This window comes from Phoxinus phoxinus (assembly GCF_949152265.1).
Source record: "Phoxinus phoxinus genome assembly, chromosome: 10".
Lineage (NCBI taxonomy): Eukaryota > Metazoa > Chordata > Actinopteri > Cypriniformes > Leuciscidae > Phoxinus > Phoxinus phoxinus.
In genome coordinates, this window is record NC_136885.1 from 29,221,778 (window position 1) to 29,242,077 (window position 20,300).

General features: G+C 36.7%; 2 protein-coding genes across 4 annotated transcripts in view; one reads left to right on the plus strand and one right to left on the minus strand.

The window, feature by feature from the left end:
- Nucleotides 1–20,300, plus strand: part of nek11 (NIMA-related kinase 11) — a 94,521-nt gene that overhangs the window by 59,923 nt on the left and 14,298 nt on the right. The window lies entirely within an intron of this gene.
- The window catches only part of cpne4a (copine IVa), a 55,147-nt gene continuing 53,674 nt past the window's right edge, over nucleotides 18,828–20,300 (minus strand). The window contains exons 16-17 of one of the 3 annotated variants that reach the window (XM_079625469.1): nucleotides 19,915–19,981; nucleotides 19,641–19,810 (exon numbers count right to left, since the gene is read on the minus strand). In XM_079625469.1, the coding sequence (XP_079481595.1) occupies nucleotides 19,752–19,810; nucleotides 19,915–19,981 (126 nt within the window). In that variant the 3' untranslated portion in view covers nucleotides 19,641–19,751. Of the gene's footprint in view, nucleotides 19,811–19,914; nucleotides 19,982–20,300 lie in introns of all 3 variants that reach the window. The other 2 variants (XM_079625467.1, XM_079625468.1) reach the window with 2 other exon arrangements.

Consider the following 20,300-nt stretch of genomic DNA (forward strand, 5'->3'; position numbering starts at 1 on the left):
ATATGTTGTCACATAAATGTTGAGTCTAAAATTACTAAATTAATAATTTTTGATTAATCAAAAGTTAAAAAGAGGAGCATTTATCTAAAATGCATTCCTATCCAATGTTAAAGTTTAAGTGTTTTCTAAGAGGTGCTGCGCTGGGTGCAAGTATCCACATCTACTGAGTATAAAAACACATTTTGGATACGTCCACACAAGCTCTTTATAAGCAGTTTGTCAGAGTGAAGATTGTGAACTCACTTTCAATGTGGGAATCCTCCTTCTGTGGCCTCCTTATCATTAGACTTTGTCAGCGTGTGATGGATTTAGTGAGGATGCCCACATGTTGTGTGAGATTGAAGAGGTAAGCTTTCCTCCAGCTCATGCCTGCAGGATAAGACTGTCACGAGCGATTTCCCGGCTGTGGCAGTGCCATAATTGGTTGCTATTGCATCTTTTTTTTCCTCAGGTGTTATGTCGGTCTTATGGTTTTATGTGACTACAAAAGGGAACGTCAGGGCCAGTAATATCAATGTGCCTCTCTCTCTTTCCCTTTGCTCCATTCTTTCTCGCTCTCTTCATCTCTACCTACATTTGTATAATGGGAAAGGTCTAGGCCCTTTACTATCATATGCAGCTAAAACTGAGATGACAAGCTTAATGGGTGAATGGGGCTTTAACTTATCAAATCATTTATTCGTACTGGGCAGCAGCAGCACCTGTGAATGAAGGTTAAAGGGTCTAGAGGGCATTCGAGTGTTTCACAGATTAGATTGGGCTCCTTCAATGATATATAAGGCATCACATTTCAGTTCTTTTATCAGATATCATGCAAAGAAAGGAGGTTTCTGGTGGGGTTTCTGTCCAAAGAGTTTTTTTTACGAATCGTTCGTTATCTTTGATATTTCTCAAAATGTTTTTTATTAACCTTGTACACACAGGATGTGTCTTAATGCGTATCCTCTCAACCTAAGACTATAGATGTTCCTTAGAGGCAGAACAAAAGCAGACAAGGGACATGTAGAGATTAAAGTGAGAGATAGCATGAAGACTGCTGATGAATAGAAGAACAGTTATCTTGTGATCTAGCAGTGGGGATCTAACTGTGATAGTTCATCTAAAAGTTCAAATCTTTCGTCATCCGCATCCACACGTCGTTCCAAACCTGCGTGATTTTTATTCTTCTGTCAAACACAAGATCTTTGGCAGGATGTTCACACTGATCATTTCCTTATAATGAAAGTGAATAGTGTGCTGTCAAGCTTCAAACTGACAGTTAAATGACTTGTGCTCTATATATTCCAGTATTCAGAAGCCATAATGATTATTTGTTGCTTATTGAAAATATTCCCCTTCATAGCTCTCAAATCTCACGACATGAATATGAATATATACTCCAATTTGCTGCATTGCAGTCGTTTACGTCACGAGAACCATTGGTATTATTGATCAGACCGTGTGATTTGCTTTGACATATATGCATTATAATTTATTATAAATTAATATTAAATAGTTATTCATTTGAATTAATAATTATGTTACATTACATTAATAACATGGCAAGGGACCCTAACAGGGAAAATGTTAATTTATGTAAATAATAATTAAACGCTAAATGTATGATAGAAAAAAAATCATAATTACTGGAATTTATCTATTTTTCTTTTTAATGAGAGTTATTATTATTTTAATAAAGGGATCTATAAAATCATAATTTATTTAAATAATAATTAAAGGTACACTATTACTTTTTTTTAAAACAAATTCAAATTTAAAGTCTACATCATCAATACTTCTTCCAAAGCGTGTTTTTGTCTTACCCTGATTCACTATGGTAAGCCTGTTATAAGTTTATATGGTAACACTTTACAATAAGGTTCGTTAGTTAACATTAGTTAAATACATTAGTTAACATGAACTAATAATGAATTGCACGTATACAGCATTTATTAATCTTTGTTAATGTTAATTTCAACATTTACTAATACTTTATTAAAATCTTGTGCACATTAGTTCATGCACTGTGAACTAACATGAACTAACAATGAACAGCTGTATTTCTATTAACTAACGTTAACAAAGATTAACAAATACAGTAACAAATGTATAGCTCATGGTTAGTTCATGTTAGTTAATACATTAACTAATGAACCTTATTGTAAAGTGTTACCGTTTATATTTTAGACCGGGCAGGATGGTTTTCATGGGAAATTGCGTATATATATAACTCGCCTGTGTCGTCATATCCGTAAACTAAGAAAGGGAAAAGCCGAAGCACAGCCAAAACAATGTTCTTCCGCAAAATGCATGCACTTTTATTTTTTTAAACCGCTAGAGGGCCAAAAGTTACATGCTGTACCTTCAAGTGATAAATGTATGATAACCCATTTTTATATGAAAAATCTTATACTTTACTGTATGTCCACACATCATAATGTTTTCTCAAGAGGTAAAACACTAAATTCCCAATTATCGGGCATCTCTTATAGATTTTCTCTTTAAAAATACCTAGGGGTGCTCTGGAAAAGGGCCAATTATAGGATTTCAGGGTCTTAGGTAGGCTCAAACTTTTACTTTAAATGTATTAACTTCTGGTAAGAAGGGGATTTCGAGTGAAAAACCCACAGATATCTTTGTGCATCTGCTGCTTTCATCAAACAAGAAGAGAATTCACATAATAAGAGATTTTTAGGGGGAGCTCAAGTTCTCTTAATCTAGCATCATCTCTGGAAGACCTCAAATGTCATTTGTGACATCAGTTCGGTGAACTTACACAGTGAGCCTGAACCTGTGAGTAACACTGCGATTGCTCTGAGAGCCTGTTAGCAAGAGGAGCTGCAGGGTTACAGCAAGGGCATCTGAGTGATACCTGACATCTTAAACTCGTTCTGTTCCGTCCTCTGGATATCTGCGTCCATGTTTCACTGACACTGATACACAATTTCCTGTTGACTACACAGTGTATCCAGTTCTGCACAGCTCAGCATTACGTATTATTTACAAGATTTAAGCGTTTGGATACACTGCATGTGCATCATTACGAGAATATGAAGTACAGTAAAAAGACATCTGGATAATGGGACAGATAAACGTAGGCACTTAATCGGAGAGGTATCGTATCCCATATTGTTGATCTTAGAAAAATGTGTGACCTTGAGGTGCTTTCTTTGCTTTTCTAAGAAAGTCAATACTGGATGTTTTTTTTCCCTGGAGAAATAAATCATGCTCATTAAACACAGGCAGTATGGGAGGCATCACTCATAAGTTTGTACGAAGCACAAGAACTTTCGTTCATTATCCCTGGTTATCTTTTTGCTTGGGTGTTGCATTTTTCTTTAATCCCTCAATAAAAAAGCCAGGCTTATAGGAATCAATGGGACCACCTTTCCTCCTATTTAATTCATGCTAATCCTTGGAAGGCTCTGTGTCTTCCTGTTATGAGAGGAAAAGGTCTTTTAAGTTGTGATATCTAATTAACCAACGTTCCTCCATAACAATCCCACTACATGCAGATTAATATTTCTTAAATTCGTGTCTCAAACTATAAAAGTAGTCAGATTGGTTGAATTTTGCCCTTATGAGAGATTGATTGGTAAAAATGTCCAATGCTATCCTCAGATGGGCAGTTTACTCAGGAGCAATTTGAGATCTCATTTTGAATGAGCAAACATAATTTGAGTTTGTTTAACTCTGGCCTACCTTTGCCCTCTCTATATTAAAAAGCTTGGAGCGACACATATTATTGCGATTGTCAGTTTCGATTGGCTCACGACCATGAGACAAGTGATTTGGAAAATGGATAGTTCAATTGGATGAACGATGTTTGAAAAGTGCTGATATTTCATATAACACAACCTGTTGTATTGCACCCCTTCACTTGTCTTTGTGTTGCATTGTTCCAGACAGTCTGTACTTTGCCTGGCAACATGCAGGACTTGTGTGGGAAATGGCAGTTGTGGCAGGGAAAGTAATTACACTTTTAAAAACAATGGTTCTTTATTAGAATTGATGGTTTAACGAAGAACCTTGAACATCAATGGAAACTTTCCATTGCGCAAATGGTTCTTTATTGTGGAAAAAGGTTCTTCAGATTATTAAAAATGTTCTTCACACTGAGAAAGTAATGGTTATTTTAAGAGCTGTTCACTGAAAGTTTCTTTGGTTCTTATATGGAATTGCCGCAAAAACCCTCTTGTGGAACCTTCATATTTAAGCGTGAACTAACTGGCCACATTTTGTCTGAAATGCAATTTACAGAATACTCTAACTTTATCTTCATGCTTACTGGAAAATGCCTGATACATAGAACAACAGAACTTTAGCTTGAATGGTATTGCTTAAGTGCGTAATAAATCTATCGTAAATCTGTAGACTTGCTGAAATGTGTGTTACAGGTTTTTCGTGTTGAAGGCTAACAGCTTTGTCTCAGCATCTTCTGTTCCTAAGTGGAAAACGTCCAAATTTAGTAACACTGATTAGATATTTAAAGGGAAAGTTCACTCAGAAATTAAAATTCTGTCATCATTTACTCGCCCTCATGTTCAAAATCTGCATGATATTCTTTCTTCTGAGGAGCACAAAAGTACAAGTTTATTAGGTTGTGCTGGTCTTTATTTTGCATGCAATTACACATAATGACAACTGAATCTTTGGAGGGTTATTTCAACCAAAAAATAAAATTCTGTCATCATTTACTCAACCTCATGTCGTTCCAAATTTGTCGTTCGTTTATCTTGGGAACACAAATGAAGATATTGTTGATGAAATCCCCCATGGACAGCTACGCAACTGACGCTTTGACGCTTAAAAAGATCGTAAAACTAATCTGAATGAATGAGCGGTTTAGTCCAAAATTTTCTGAAGAGACACATTCGCTTTATATGATGAACATTCGCTTTTATTCATAAACATTCATCACCTCACACATCAGTTGTGGTAAACGGAAGCTCAAGCATGTTCACTTGACGTGTGAGAACCAACGAGGTTCATTCTCGTGTTACGGAGCACGTTTGAGCTTCAGCAGGAACCAATGAGGTTCATTCCTGTGTGTTTTGAGCAAGTTTGAGCTTTTGCAAGAACCAATTAGGTTTGTTCTCGAGCGTCATCCATGTTTGGTTCGTCGAAAAAATGTTTGCTGATCAATCTTTATATGTGTGAAAGGGACTAATAATGTGAGACATCAATAATGTCCCCAAAGCATCTATAAATACCTATATTCCCTGGAAAAAAAGCATTATCACAACAAAAGCCAGCTAAACTTTTTGACTGCCGCTTTTTGTGGATAATTGCACATAAAGAAACTGTCTGCCAGAGTCAAGCCTTAAGAAGATGAATTGCAGGTGTTTTCCTCGGTAATGATTCTCTAAAACAAATTGAGCTTCTCGTAGTATTTCTCACTCACAATGCTGAGCCACAGTGCTCAATCACAATGAGAGGACAGGCCTGTGCAGTTAAAGCGCTGTGGGTTCTGTTGGGACACATGGCCCCTTGAGCATATACAGCTTTATTCAGCAGGACAACCATCGGCTTGCTTCCGAGTGATGCTCGTATTATAGACAAGATTTAGCATTATATTGAAATGAGCCTCAATGTGCAATTATTGTCCTCTTGGAAGTAGAACTTTTTTTCAATGGTAATTTGTATTCAGTGACTTTTTTAAAGCACCTGGAAGTGCTTTGTGTAATGAAAGCATGGCATTTATATCTCCTGTGGTTTTATATGTCAGTTATCATGTGAAATGTTAGAGGTGAAGAATCTAATTGGTGCAGGATTCTCTCTCGTGCACTAATAACAGCAAGGATGTAGATCCTTCCAATTATTTGGACAAAGCGGTCACACCTTCTAGTTTCATTAAACACACACACACACACATACACAAAATAAGACTTAACCCTAGACATAAATGAGGTGCTCCGAGTGGGAGTGGTCATTAACAGCCGAAATCGCCCTTTAGAGCTCATCACTGACCCGCTGACGGCCTGAGACCCCACTTTCACTTATCCCACTGCTGTTTCCTCCAGAAATCAGAACTGATGAGAGGTAGCAGGGGGTAATGACGTTCTCTTATCTCCATAAATTGGGCTTTGAGATGAATGTGGATCGTGGGACGAGGCTGACAGACCATTACTTATCTTTAATGGAGTGCCTCTTGTGCAAATAGGAATAGACTTTCATAGACGTCTGGACTCAGATGTCTGCCACGGGCCTCCAAACGACAACAGCAACAATAGGTTTATGCGAGACGAATGCACGATTGAATACTGAGTATCACGACTTCTCGTGTCTTTGTTTATTGGAAACTTTTATTTGTGTTCGCAAATCAAGCATCCTTGTTATTTTTGCTTATATTTAGGATTATTTGAACAAACCCCTAACCCTAATTAAACTTTATTTAAAAATTAAAAACAATATTTAATATTATTTCGGATTTTATTGTATATTTTTTTATTACATCACATTTCTATTTTATTGATTTTGTATTTAATGTTATGCTATATTTGTTTTAAGCTTTTTTTATTTTATGCTATTTTTATTTCATTTTTATTACTTTATATATATATTTTATTACATCACAGTACATTACACTTTTATTTTATTTATTTTGTACTTTTGTAATGTTTTGCATTCTCTCTCAGAAGTTTTGCCTTTCCCCGAAAAAAACTTGTTCGCTCACAAAGAACTCAAAAGTTATAATATCAATAACCTTTTTCCTCATATTTTTCCTTCACCATGTCATTTTAGGGGCTCCGTAGTTCTGCTATGTTTTGTTTGTTAAGCTGTTTTTATTTTATTTTATTCATATTATTTTCTTGTCCATAAAATAAAATAAAAAGTTATGTAATAAAATATAAAATAAAATATAAAAATGTTATGTGGTGAAATTGTAATAAAGTAACATAATAAAAATGGCACAAAAAATAGCTGACTGCGCATTATAAATTACATAATAATTGAAAGAAAGCAATAAGCCACTTTTGAAAAACTTTTTTTTCATATTATATCTATATATTTTTTTCATGCATATTTTTGTGTAATATGTAATTTTATGTTAATTAATAAAACTATCTAAAATAAAAATGTAATGTAATAAAATAAAAATGAAATGGCTAACCGAGTTATATAATAATTGAAAGAAAGCAATGTGTCACCACAAAAAAAGCTAAAAAAAAAGTGTCACACCCCCCCCCCCCCCCCCCCCCTAAAATAATCATATTTTATATTCTTTTACATAGTAAATGCATTTTGTGTTTATTTTATTTTATTGTATTCATAGGCAGACTGGACATTACTGAATATAATTTTAAAACATTTCCAGTTACCTTGAACCTTCGTACTGTTGCACCTGTTTGTTATTTCCTCTCAATGGCATCTGTTTTCTTGTGAATATCTTAATGGGTTTTGAGAACTTGGAAACCAAGGACAAACGTCTATCACATATTATCGGCTCCATGCACCCGTCTTAAGCCTTTCTTTCCTAAACTACCAGAGAGTTTTAACAACGGTGTGGCGTGTTCCTATATCTGCATATGCCACTTACACAGAGGGGGGCCGAGGCTGGCCAAGTTGGTTTGGAGATCTCACGCTGATCCAATGAGAGGATTTATATGCGACAACACCTCCGTGCTATTTTATTGACTGAGATTATATTTCAAGGTCCCGATGTTGAAAGTGTTTTCTTGATCTGTTTTATCAAGACACAAAGAAGCACATTAATATGTAAGAGGTCATAAATATTCATTCAGTCACATATAAGCAGTGCAAAGAATTGACAATATGTCTGTTCCAAAAGTGCAGTGCGTTCTGGGATTACCTTTTCCATCGAGTTTTCAAGCTGCCTTAGAATGTGACTAAAATGAAGTATCTGATGAGGCAGCATAATGAAGTTATAGATTTTGTCATTACCTTCTCACAGAGTTTGTGCATGACGACTGCTGGCTAATATAGGACATCAAGGCATTAGCACAACCTGCTGTAGTAAGAAGCCTCCTGGCACTTCTTCAGATTAGTCAAATGACCTCTGGTCAAGGACCAGAGAGAGATCATGATCAATACCTTTAATATGTATCCTGACAGCCCCTATTTACACAAGTGCCCTAGTGGGAGGTGGCAAATCTGAAAATCAGCATTCTGTGTGCTGGTTACTGGGTTACTAGATTGGAAGCTGAAGTCAATATTATAAGCTCAGTTGGCTTCCTTCAAACTTATAAGCCATTACGACAGGAATTAGAAAACCCAAGAGCTTGTAGAGTCATTTAATGCACTCGCAGCTGCATTGAAACAGACTGACCACTGGCTACAAGCCTGCAAATATGATGTGCATTATAACAGGAGCTGGGATTCATGAAAGCACTCAATGCTTTTAGTATGTAGAAATATATAAAAAATAAAACATTTTATTTTATGTACAAGAATGTAAAATACGCACTCTAAAAAATGCTGGGTTGTTTCAAATAGTGTAAAATATGGACAAACCCAAACGTTGGATTAAAAATGTAATGTAAAAATTTAACCCAACGGCTGGGTTTGTCCATATTTTACCCAAAATTGGGTTGAAACAACCCAGCATTTTTTAGAGTGTGTATTTTTTGGTGACGACTTATTGCTTTGCACAGTCAGCTTTTTTATTTTGTTGCTTACATTTTGTATTCTTGTTTTATATAATTTTTTTTTACATATATGTTATGTACAAGAATAAAAAATATCCGAGTTTCAACTCGGAGAACTTGTATCAACCTTATTTCGCAATAATCAGTGGCTGATTGTTACATTATCCTGCTAATTATGGTTACTTAAATAAATAAATGAATGGACAGATATCGATTTAAAATATTGATTTGAAGACATTGATCCAAGGTGCAGAAAGCGATTTCTAGAACCGCTGTTGAAAGTGGATCAGGCCAGAGTGAGCAAGAGGAAGATTTGAAGAAAGACTGTAGATAGAGAGATGACTGAGAGACATTACAAAAGAGAAAAGGTTTGAGGAACTTTGCCATCTTGGATAAACATTTTACAGAGTCACTGTGCATTCTACTCTTCATTCTCCTTTAGATATTGGCCAAACAATGTATCTTATTAATATAAATGTGCATGACGGCGATGTCTACAAGTGTTGCTTTGGTAGACAGCTCACTAGGGTTCGGCTAATGCATAAAAACAGAAGGAGGTGGGCTGCTTTATCAAAGAGTATTTATCCCTGATGTTTACTGAAGAAGAAAAAAACACTAAGTCTGGAAAAATGAAAAATGGCAGCATGTATAAGCTGACACACAGCAGCTGGTAATTAACAGACCCGACTTCAGTGTCTGCCAGAGAACTGGTCTCGGGAGATGGACGGGAGAAATGGACTCTGTCTCTGTCCTGTCTTCCTCTGTCCGGCCCTGGACGCTTTTAGGCCAATTTCAACCTTCAGTCAGGTGGAGGTCCAGTGGTGACTAAATTAAATAGTTTGAAATTGTCTAATGAAATTGTCCCGTCTCCTGGCCCAAAAACTTTGCAGAGAAGCATTTTAGCCAGGAAGAGGACAGTTCTTTTTTGGTGTGTTTGGATTGGATTTTGATTTTGTTTTTGTTTTCACTAAATTAGACGCTTCCTTGCTTTCTGATTGTTAATGTAAGAACTGATCAATTCAAAAACAAACAAAAAACAATCTTCTCGATTTCAGAATATGCATTATGTTTTAGAACAATCATCCTTGAGATGCGTGGTTTCATTTCAGATCTAAATTAGGACATAGATTAGGATATGTGGCTGTGGAAAGAGATCCGGTATTGATATCACGACTGGATGAAGAACGCTTCTTTGTGAACACTGTGTTTCCTCAGATCTGCTCAGGCTTGATCTATTGTGCTATCAAACTCTGGGTGTCAATAACCCAAACTCCCTCTGTATTTATCACCCAGCACTACACATGTGATATAACCTTGAGCAGTGTCCCGGCACATTAGTCCAGTGAATATCTGGACTTGCTCTGTGACCCTTTTTTTTTTGTAGTTTTTGCAACCTAGCACCCCTATCTCATCTTCGAAATATTGTTTATTATGTTTCACAGAAGAAAGAAAGTCATACAGGTTTGGAAAGAAATAAAGGTGAGTTTTTTTAACAGTAGTGTGTTCGAATTTTATATATATTTTATATATTTTAAATGTGCTAAACTTCCTGTGTGATTACATATATATTTAACAAGGATCAATAGAAATGACATTAAATTATAGTTTTACCATAAATGCTTGAAAGTGCATTCAGCAACTTTAACCATATAGTATTTCAAAGAAAATAGACGGGTAAAAGCACTCTAAAGTTCAGGTAATTCCATTTAATATCAATTTAAACTAAAATAAATGTTCATCAGTTGCAATTAACATGCATTAGATGGCTGAAAACATATAAAAAGTGCTAAAGTGTACTACTTTCTCACAGGGGATAATCTGAACGAGTTATTTCCATGCAAGTTTGGTGTTGGAAAATGGACCAGACACATACCACACTACTGTGTATTTCAAAACATCTTTTGACAGCATCCTACATATTTCATTATATATTTGCTGGTGTGGTAAAAGAGCCCTCCCTTCCTCAGACAAGAGTCTTCACAGGCTGTGGCTAATTTGAGTATGATACACGCGCTCAGAGAAAGTGAGAAATACAAAGAGAGAGAAAGGTTGAAAAATTCCTCCACTGATCCAAACATACTCAGTCGGCTGGATCTCATTTGCATTCATTATTCAAAAAGATGTTCATTTTAGTGGAATATGTAAATATCAGCTCTAGTAGAGCCAGAAAAATGTCCAAGCTCTGTTTGCTCTATAAGTAGAGCGCTTCTCTGACTGCATTAATTAAAGCACAGCTATAGGTTACTTCTCTACTGGTATTTGTGAAATGGGTCGCAGACAATGAGAAAACAAATCAATGCTAAATTTAAACTTACCATATAATCATGCAGAGTTATAGGCTTTAAAATGTTTTTTTTAAATGCATCTGTCCCTTGACAGAAGCAAAGGTATCCCAACATGTACAGGTCGCTTGAAATATCCTCTATTCCTCAAAAATTTGAACAAAACTGTAAGGTTAAAGAAAAATTGCCCATATTGTTTGATTCTCAGGGCATTTTGTTTACTTTTGCACAAAAAAAAATGTATTGGGCTCATAAAAATGTACAATCTTGATCTTGATCAAACCCTGTTGAGAAACCCTGCAACCTTTCTCTCAATAAAGGACGTGTAGATTTATATCATGCTTTTCATTGTCAGGTTCCTTTTTTACGGTATCGGTATCGGTATCAGCGTGACAGCAGATCAAATGAAGGTAGGTCATGGATTCACAGAGAATAAAAAAAAAAAAGTTAAATTTTTTCAATGTTTTCACTTGAAATGTTGCCATGGGAACTGGTCAAAGACAGTGAAATCACCCATCCAGAACAAGCTTTGCCTACGGAGGGGTTCTGGGTAGAGGATCTGTCATCAGCAAACCGCAACCGTGAGCTGGAATATCACATAGAATAATATCAACGTTCCATTATATTCGTGATTATTATGCATAAATCAGTGCTCAAAAAGATTTAAAACCGTGCATTTTTTAAAGGAATTAGGAATTGTTGCAATGCAGTTGCTAAGGTGTCTATAGTGCCTTTTAGTTAAATAGTTTCACCTTCTTTTTTTTTAAAGAATCGATTGGAAAAGTAATAACACCTCTTTTTATTGAGCCAGGTGATTTGAGGTATCAATTATGTCCATGCATCACAAACAACGTGGGAGCAAACTCTAATCAAAAGTATTACAATTGCACTATTACAATCAAATCACACAATTACAAAATCAAGAACGACAGCAGGAGCCCGAAGAGTGTGATTACAGGACAGTTTAGAGAGGACTCGCTCTGCGCGTCAGAGTACGTGAACCGTCCCACTCACACACTCTTCAAGGCCAGCTCTGCGCTCCGAATGGAGCCGACAGCAGTGCCAATCACCTTCTTCCAACTGACACCCCCCTCGAGCCCCAAAAGTCCTCCTGCTGAGCATGTTTACAGGCAAGTGGGTAAATGTCACGAGGAAATGTCAGCGGACATGAGGGTTGCAAAAAACCCTAAAATGTGTTTGAAATTCTCCTGAAAAGCAGCATCTGGTTAGCCTGCCAGGTACAGAATTATAATATTGCAGGTTTCCGAGGAATAGTGGTAATTTATACAAAACAGTAATCTCTCCCGAGGACCAGCTCGCTACCACAACTCAATTAGTTTAATTCCACAGGACTCACAGTATGCTAATGGATGCCTCACTTTTACTCTTTCACTGCAACCTCGACCGCAGAGGATCAGCCCTCGCTCACCTTAAACCATATTCCTCCGCAATAACGTTAAAGGATTAGTTGTATAAGGTCTGTGTGCTTTCAGAGTCGCAGGAGGTCTTCTTAAAGGGCCTTTGCAGCTGAGAACATAACATAATATTAATACGAATATTTATTTATTACATAATTTGACTTATTTCCGCAGAATATTTAAAGGAAAATAATAAATATTTAAATTTTAGTTTGTTAATTAAACAAATAAACCATGGATGTTATCCATTAATAGGAGTAGAAAGATACTGACAAGTGATACAAGAAGATTAGTACAGCTTTATGTAGAAACATCCATTAATTACATTAAAGGATTATGTGGATAAGGTCTGTCTAGTTTACAGAAGGTCTTTTTTAGACTTTAGATGAAATTGCATTATAAATGGTGAGAACATATTTCATTTTCACAAACGATTAATCGCATGACATTCACTTTTTTGCTCATCAGTCACTGAGGCTAGTGGTTTTCCAAAGTTTCTCCACTCAGCATTTTCACTGCCCACCACAATTTTGACATCGATACCATGGGGAAAAACTGCCATATAGATATTTTTTTAATTATCTCATAATATATTTCGCAGGTATATTAGGCTGCTGTCACTTTAAGGATTTAAGCACTTTGTTTACGTTCACTTAAAACATACCTGACTGTTTACGTGAATACTCATCAAGACCGACGTTTTGACATCATTTTGTGTGTAGGCCTATTTGACTGTTTAAGGGGAATAAGCAGCGAAAAAAAACTAAAGTACTGAGAAGCGGCTTTATGTGAGTGCACTTTGGGTCTGAGCACAAAATTTGCAGGAAAGAGTCAAATTATGCACAATATGTGCAATCCCACAGCGAAAATCATACCCTGTACCAACTATTCTTCCGGAGCAAATGAAACGAGTGAGTGAGGAGAGGCAGGTTTGTGAGAAAGTGCAGTATCGAGTATCTATTCTGAGGGAAATGAGTACTTGAAGCGTTTCAGATATTTCAGTATCAATATTGAAAAATTTAGAAATCAAATAAAAATTTTGACCACTACAATGCATTTAGTTTATTATTTCAGTTGCCTTTTTAAAAGACTACAATTAAAACATTTTGAATATTATATATAAAGCCAAAGTGGCTAGTAGGAGTGACTGTGTGAAATCCACCCGCATTTGGAGGGTGTTAATGTCAAGACGTGTGAGTGTGTATTGTATATACAGGTGAAACTCAAAAAAATATGAATATCGTGCAAATTTTATTTATTTATTTTATTTATTTCAGTAATTTAACTTAAAAGGTGAAACTAATATATTATATAGACTCATTACATGCAAAGTGAGATATTTCAAGCTTTTATTTGTTATAATTGTGATGATTATTGCTTACAGCTTATGAAAACCCCAAATTCAAAATTAGAATATTGTGAAAAGGTTTTTGTATATTTACAACTTCTATGTTTGATGTGATTAATCGCGATTAATCGATTTGACAGCACTACAACATGTTAATAGAAATATTTCTTTTTACATAATTGGATGGATAGATATATGAAATAGCTTATTTAGCTGATTAAGCTTATTGTTTTAAAGGGCCTATATATAATTCAGAAACCCCTGATATTACCCTTCTTACATACAATATAGCCCCTTTAATATAGGATTAGAGATTACTTAATTATACATGAACCTTAGTACAACTGTGCAGGAAATCCATTGACAAAAGTTATTATTAAAAAAATAAAAAAATATTTAACAACAATAGAACGCCGCAAATGACCAAACAGAATGAACTACTTCTTACTTCCAGCTCATTTTTAAAGATTTTATAAAGTTTCTTTGTTCTTTATTTTCACTTCAAGCAAGGTTTCCCGTTTGTCCAAGACTCAAAATTGACAGGTACATTCAGACACTCACTGTCAAAGCCAGGACTTTTTAAAGGGTAACTAAACACTAAACCAACTTTTTTTAGTTAATGATCTGTACGAATGGAGCTTCATAAATGCTGTTCATTGATTCGAGTACTTTTTTTAACATTTGAGTATAAAGTGTTTTAATTTTCAAATATATGGTGTAAAAACGTCTGAGTGCTGCCCTCTTCAGGTTAAACGGAATCTCCTGAAGTAGGGGTACTCTCTGACGTAGGGGTACTCTCTGACGTAGGGGTACTCTGTGACGCTGCGAGCTCACCACGCCCCTGGCAGCCCCTGGTATAAAAGCATCTGGTTCCGTCAACACCAGAGCGAGTCAAGAGCTGGAAATTGGAATTACGAGTTTTGAAAACGATCAGGATAGCGTATTTTAGCATCTAGTTAGCATAGCATTTATAGTTATTTAGATTATTTTGTGTAGCCTAGGTAGTTATTTAGCATAGTTGTTAGTGTTGTTAGAAGCATAGTTAGTTAGTAGCATAGTATTGCATCAGTTAGGATAGTGTAGATTTTTAGCATTAGCTTTATCTGTGTTTAGTACAGTGGTTAGGATGGTACGTAGGTGTAGTGTTGCCGGTTGCAACAGCACTGCTGGACTGTATAACTTCCCACCAGACTTAGAAATTGGAAATTAGGCGCAAGTGTTTACATGTGTGTCAAACGCTGCTCTTCCTGCATGGACTCCACAACCGCCGGCGCGTTTTGCTGGATATTTTTTTTCACATAGCGGCAAAATATGCTTAACGTAGGTCAATAGTAATAATAATCCACTCAGATACTGGACCCATTCTCTCTAGCGCGGCTGCTTCATCGTCGGATGCCGATCGCGAGGCGGGAGTTAATGCGATGCGACACCGCAGTTTGAGCTTGCGGCTCGAATTGATATTATTTTAGCTCTGTGTCCACAGACAATTCCTCCACTTCAGGTGAGAAAAGTCCTCAACTTTAAATGACCGCTCTGTTGCAAAGCTACTTGCGTCACTCTCCATCTTAGCGAGTCTGACAGCAGCTGTCAGTCACTGCGGGTCTGTCAATCACCCGCTCAGCCCCGCCCTCGGTTCGTCCGTTGGGCTCTGCCCACTTTTCCAGCATTTTTCAAATATTGCCAGTGGGTGGAGTCAGGCTCTGACCAGGGGTTTAGTTACCCTTTAAGAGAGCATGAGGTTACCATGGCGATTTCGACAACGGCATTCATTGCTGTTTAATGAATGTTCCACTGGACTGTTTTCTATTAACGCGTGCAGCCTAAAGCCCTTATGTTACTAAAGTATTCAATATGTATTTTAATCTTAATGAAAGTGAAACAGGCTCTGAGAACACAAAAAGAAGCTTTAAAGAATGGCAGGAACTTTTTAAGCTCATATGCGGCGCAGCCCTTCCTGATCCTTTGTTCAGAGAAGCTAATCAGCTCCAATCACGGATCTGTTCCTCTAGACTAGACCCTCATTAGACTAATACCTGTCTTTAGACTATTTATAAACCGCTGCCGAAACAAAGAAAATCGGAGAAGTTTTAATCACTTGGCAAATTGGGACGAGTCAAGCTTGTTGCCTTATAATTACAAGGCAGATGCCAGAAGGGTCATTGTTTAAGACGCTCTGAATATGAAACGTTGATTGGTGAATTTGAGCATGCACACAGACTTAATCAGCTTCATGTCAAATTAGCATTGGATGTCCTGTCCTGAATTTTAATTATCTGGTTTATATTTAATAGGAAGTGCTTTTTACTGCCTACGAAACACCCAAACACCATTTTTTCGTAAAACAGATGTTCCTCTGTGAACGTGATTTCACCAAGTACAACATCTTTGATGATCCTGGAACAACATTCCAATCAACCAATCAGATTTGAGGGACAAGTTTACAGTTTTATGTCAAGTTTAGGCTTACCACCAGGGTAAGGTAATAGCCTAACATGTCCTACTTGGACTTTAATTTATTCATTTATTTTGATGACTGGATTTAAATTACTGCGGTTGCACTGAGAAGAAAATGCTATTGAACTTGGACTATCTATCATTACTATCTTTTTATATTCTTACTTTTTATTGGAATTTATCTCGTTACACTTCAAAAACCGCAGGCTGGGCCACAGATCTCCATGACAACAACACAATCTGAGCCAATCACAGACAAAAGCTCTTCAGAATACATTGGCCTAATGATATAGGATCCTGTGGTCGTCCTCAAGTGGCAGATCAATGATGGACCTAATAAAATACAAATGACCCGTGTAGGCTTTTAAGGAGTCACGACATGGTTGATTGAGAACAAATTAGATAATGAGAGCGTTAAAGCCTTCAGAGAATTATATCTGCACATTCTCCTTTTTTTCTAGGTTTGGAACCAGGCTTGGAAACTCTTTTATTTATCCCCATTTTGTGCAGATTCATTTGTAAAATAGTTTATGCTCACACTCAGTCTGACTTAAAGGTATAGCGGAGGATTTTCTTCTTCCGGGTGGGTAGTGTAGGCCTATACTATTATTAGTCCACCTAAGTGTCAATCATTCTGGTGATATGTTTACGTAAGGCCGTTCACACGCTGGCGTGCGCTAAAAGCACATGTTGGGCTTCCCACTGATGCCGCAGTCGCAAAGATTCTACTAGACAGGTAAAGTTTGTCATGCTATTTGGAGAAATCCATTTAAAATCACTGCTAGTAGGCGTTCCCTCTCGGTCGGGAGCAAATAGAAATTGGAGAGGGCGGGTCTTTTCTAAAAGTAGGAAAGATCCTCCGCAATACCTTTAAGTCCCGACATTATTGTATAAATATTTCTTCTTCTTCAAGTGCATTGTTAACATCTTGTAGTAATTTTGTCTTGTTAACAGTGTTTTAATGAAATATCATTTTCAGGTTTGCCCCTTTTTTATCTCGTCTTTTTTGATTGTACAAATAAAAAAAGTGTTGGGGAAAGTTACTTTTAAAAGTAATACGTTTCAATATTGCTCTGCTCCCTAAAAAGTAACTTTTTCTGGAAAGTAATCCATTACATTACTTTTGTGTTACTTTTTCTCGTCTGGGCTGTGCTGTGCTTGCTTGCTTTTTTAATATATATAAAAAAGCGTTCTATGTTTGGCAAATGTAAAGGACCTTTCTCACCAAAAGTGAAATGAATAAGCCTCAGGCTGAAGGAAATGCAAAGTCACGCCAGTACAGCTGGATCGCTGAAGATTAGGATGCAGGAGTTTCAACACTCTTACTTCAGCAACATAAAAAATTAAACACAAATGTGATTTATCTGAAGATTTTGCTTATCATATGGTTGAATTGGATCATTGAAGGTCAGCAGCAAAGACATTGCTTAATAAAGTTAGATTAAATATGTTTGTATATACCATTTTTTCTAACACAGTCTCACCCCAAAACGTCACATACTGACGGGTCTTGACCATACGGCAACATACGACGAAAAGGGTACCCTTTAACGTCCATGTGTGACGATTCGGGTATGGTTGGGTTTAGGTATGCGTTAGGGTACCGCTAGGAGGCGCTGCTGGTGCGCTTATGTCTGCGTCTCATATTGACGTTATAGGGGTACCCTTTTCGTCGTATGTTGACGTATGGTCAAGACCCGTCAGTATATGACGTTTTGGGGTGAGACCGGGCTGTTTTTTCATATAGCCTATATATTATAAATAAATGTATACAATATAAGTATATATTTTGTAAATGTTTTTAGATTTATAATTCAAAATACTTTCAATACAGTATATTTGTGTAATTTAGCATTTAAGTAATACAGGTTTTTGAAATCTGAGTTTACATTTCACTGTTTTTATTCATTTTTGGGAATACAGAATCTGTTTTTGTGAATGAGATGAGTAAATGCAAACTCACATACAAAAGCCATCATGTCCACACACACCTCTGCGTTTACTCCCGATCTCTCTCAACATGGGGACAGAAAAGGTTTCAGGCAATAGAAAACAAAGTAACTTGCGTTACCTACTTAAAAGAGATCAAACTTAACTATAAAAAAAATATATTTTGTGAATTTAAAAGTAATGCGTTTCTTTATTAGTTACTTGAAAGAAGTAATCTGATTACATCACTTGTAATGTGTTACCCCCCAACACTGTTCTTTAGCAAACATTTTTGTGAACAAGATTAACACAGTCATAAACACATGTTAAAGTGACCCAGTTATAGTGAAGTACATGCAAAAGCTTCTCTGTGATGGTCTTCAGGGGAAAGCTGAAGTCCCGCAGCAGCCGTGTGTGTGCGCAGAGGCAGGTCTGACAGCACACATTATGACAGTTTGAGGAACCACACACACTGTTGATGCTTTCTGTGTTTTATGTTTGCAGAACATAAACATTGCTTATAATGAGCATAGCAACTGAAGAACTGCCTACTGCAAACATAAATGGAAATCTCCTTAGAAAGTGTGTATCACTAGTACAAAAATTAAATAAAAACATATAGGCCAACGATAGATAGATAGATAGATAGATAGATAGATAGATAGATAGATAGATAGATAGATAGATAGATAGATAGATAGATAGATAGATAGATAGATAGATAGATAGATAGATAGATAGATAGATAGATAGATAGATAGATAGAATTAAAGTGTGGCCAGTAAATGATCACAAAATGTAAATTTTTGGGTGAACATTTCTTTAATGTGTTTATCAAAACATCAATTAACATTATTCTTGTTCGGTTGCTTCAGCATCAGTCAAAATCCACACAAAAATACATCATTCATAACACAAACATTATTTTCGAACAATTTGTCACATCATCACCTTAAAACTACCAAAAAAATACTTCATTCTAAAGTCTTATTTGTGGACAGGTCAGAAGAGCAGCTTCACATGAACTCATATCACTGGCCCCAAAAGGAACCGATAGAAAAACGAGGCTGGTTTATTAACATGCAAAATACAATCATGCATCTGGCCCTGCATTTGCAAAAAAGAGAGAGAGAGAGAGAGAGAGAGAGAGAGAGAGAGAGAGAGAGAGAGAGAGAGCGCGAGAGAGAGAGAGAGAGAGAGAGAGAGAGAGATAGAGAGAGAGAGAGAGAGAGGTAGAGCGCGAGAGAGAGAGAGCCTGAATGTCCACAGATATTCTAATTCAAATAGCTGTTCATTCTCTAAGATCCAAAATGCTTTACATTGTAAGAACATTACGAAATTTAGCAAAATCTCAATAAACCTTTATATAAAACAAAACAACAGACAATCCATGTATTTCTTCATCTACTGTAATCCCAGTCATCATGCTTAATTCAGTAGTGCTTTCTTCATAGTTGTAAGTCTGTACATGTACACATGTACATAATAGATAGATAGATTTTTATTTGTCCTCGAGAGGAAATTTGTTTCCACCATAACGGAACGGTAGCATTGCAACACCTATGCAAGCCTCACAGGCTACGCATGCAAACAAAACAAAGGAGAACAGATTAGGTTTCAAATTCACAGAAACGTGCTAGTTTTTGTAATGAGGGCGCTTCAGTGACCAAACGTCCTGGAAGACTCATACTCGCTGGGGCACTTGGGCTTGATCCCCTTGCTGTTGTAATAGTCAACCACCTGGTTTGGGACTTCGGCTAAGACACTTTTTGCCAAAGCAGCAGGAGAGGCCTGAGAAGAAGAACAGAAACAAACATTCGCAGGGCCATTTTTCCATTTCGCCATCTGGTCCTGCACTAATGATGTGTGAAGATACTGTACTTGCTGAAACCCACATGCACACTGATGAAAAACATCCTGAACCTTCTGCAAAAGTGACTCAGTCAAAGACGCCTCGAGGAGCTGAGAGGAAATCAGAGGATGCCCACGTCAAAGGAGACGTGACAAACCCCTCCAACCCCTGTTGGCCAATTAGATGGAGGACAGGAGAGGAGACACGGCTGAGGAGACGGTGTTGTTTATCAGTGCCATCAATACAGTACATGTCTGAAAGAAAACAAGCCTTGGCACTTCTCCCCGGAGGATCCCAATAAACTGTCACTTTGGCTTGTGTGTCACATTTAGAGACATGCCATGTAAAATGTATTCATTCATTCTGTTTTCTGTATGTTGAGTGTTATTGTAAGTTTAATATTGATATTATAGACACTAGCATTCAAAA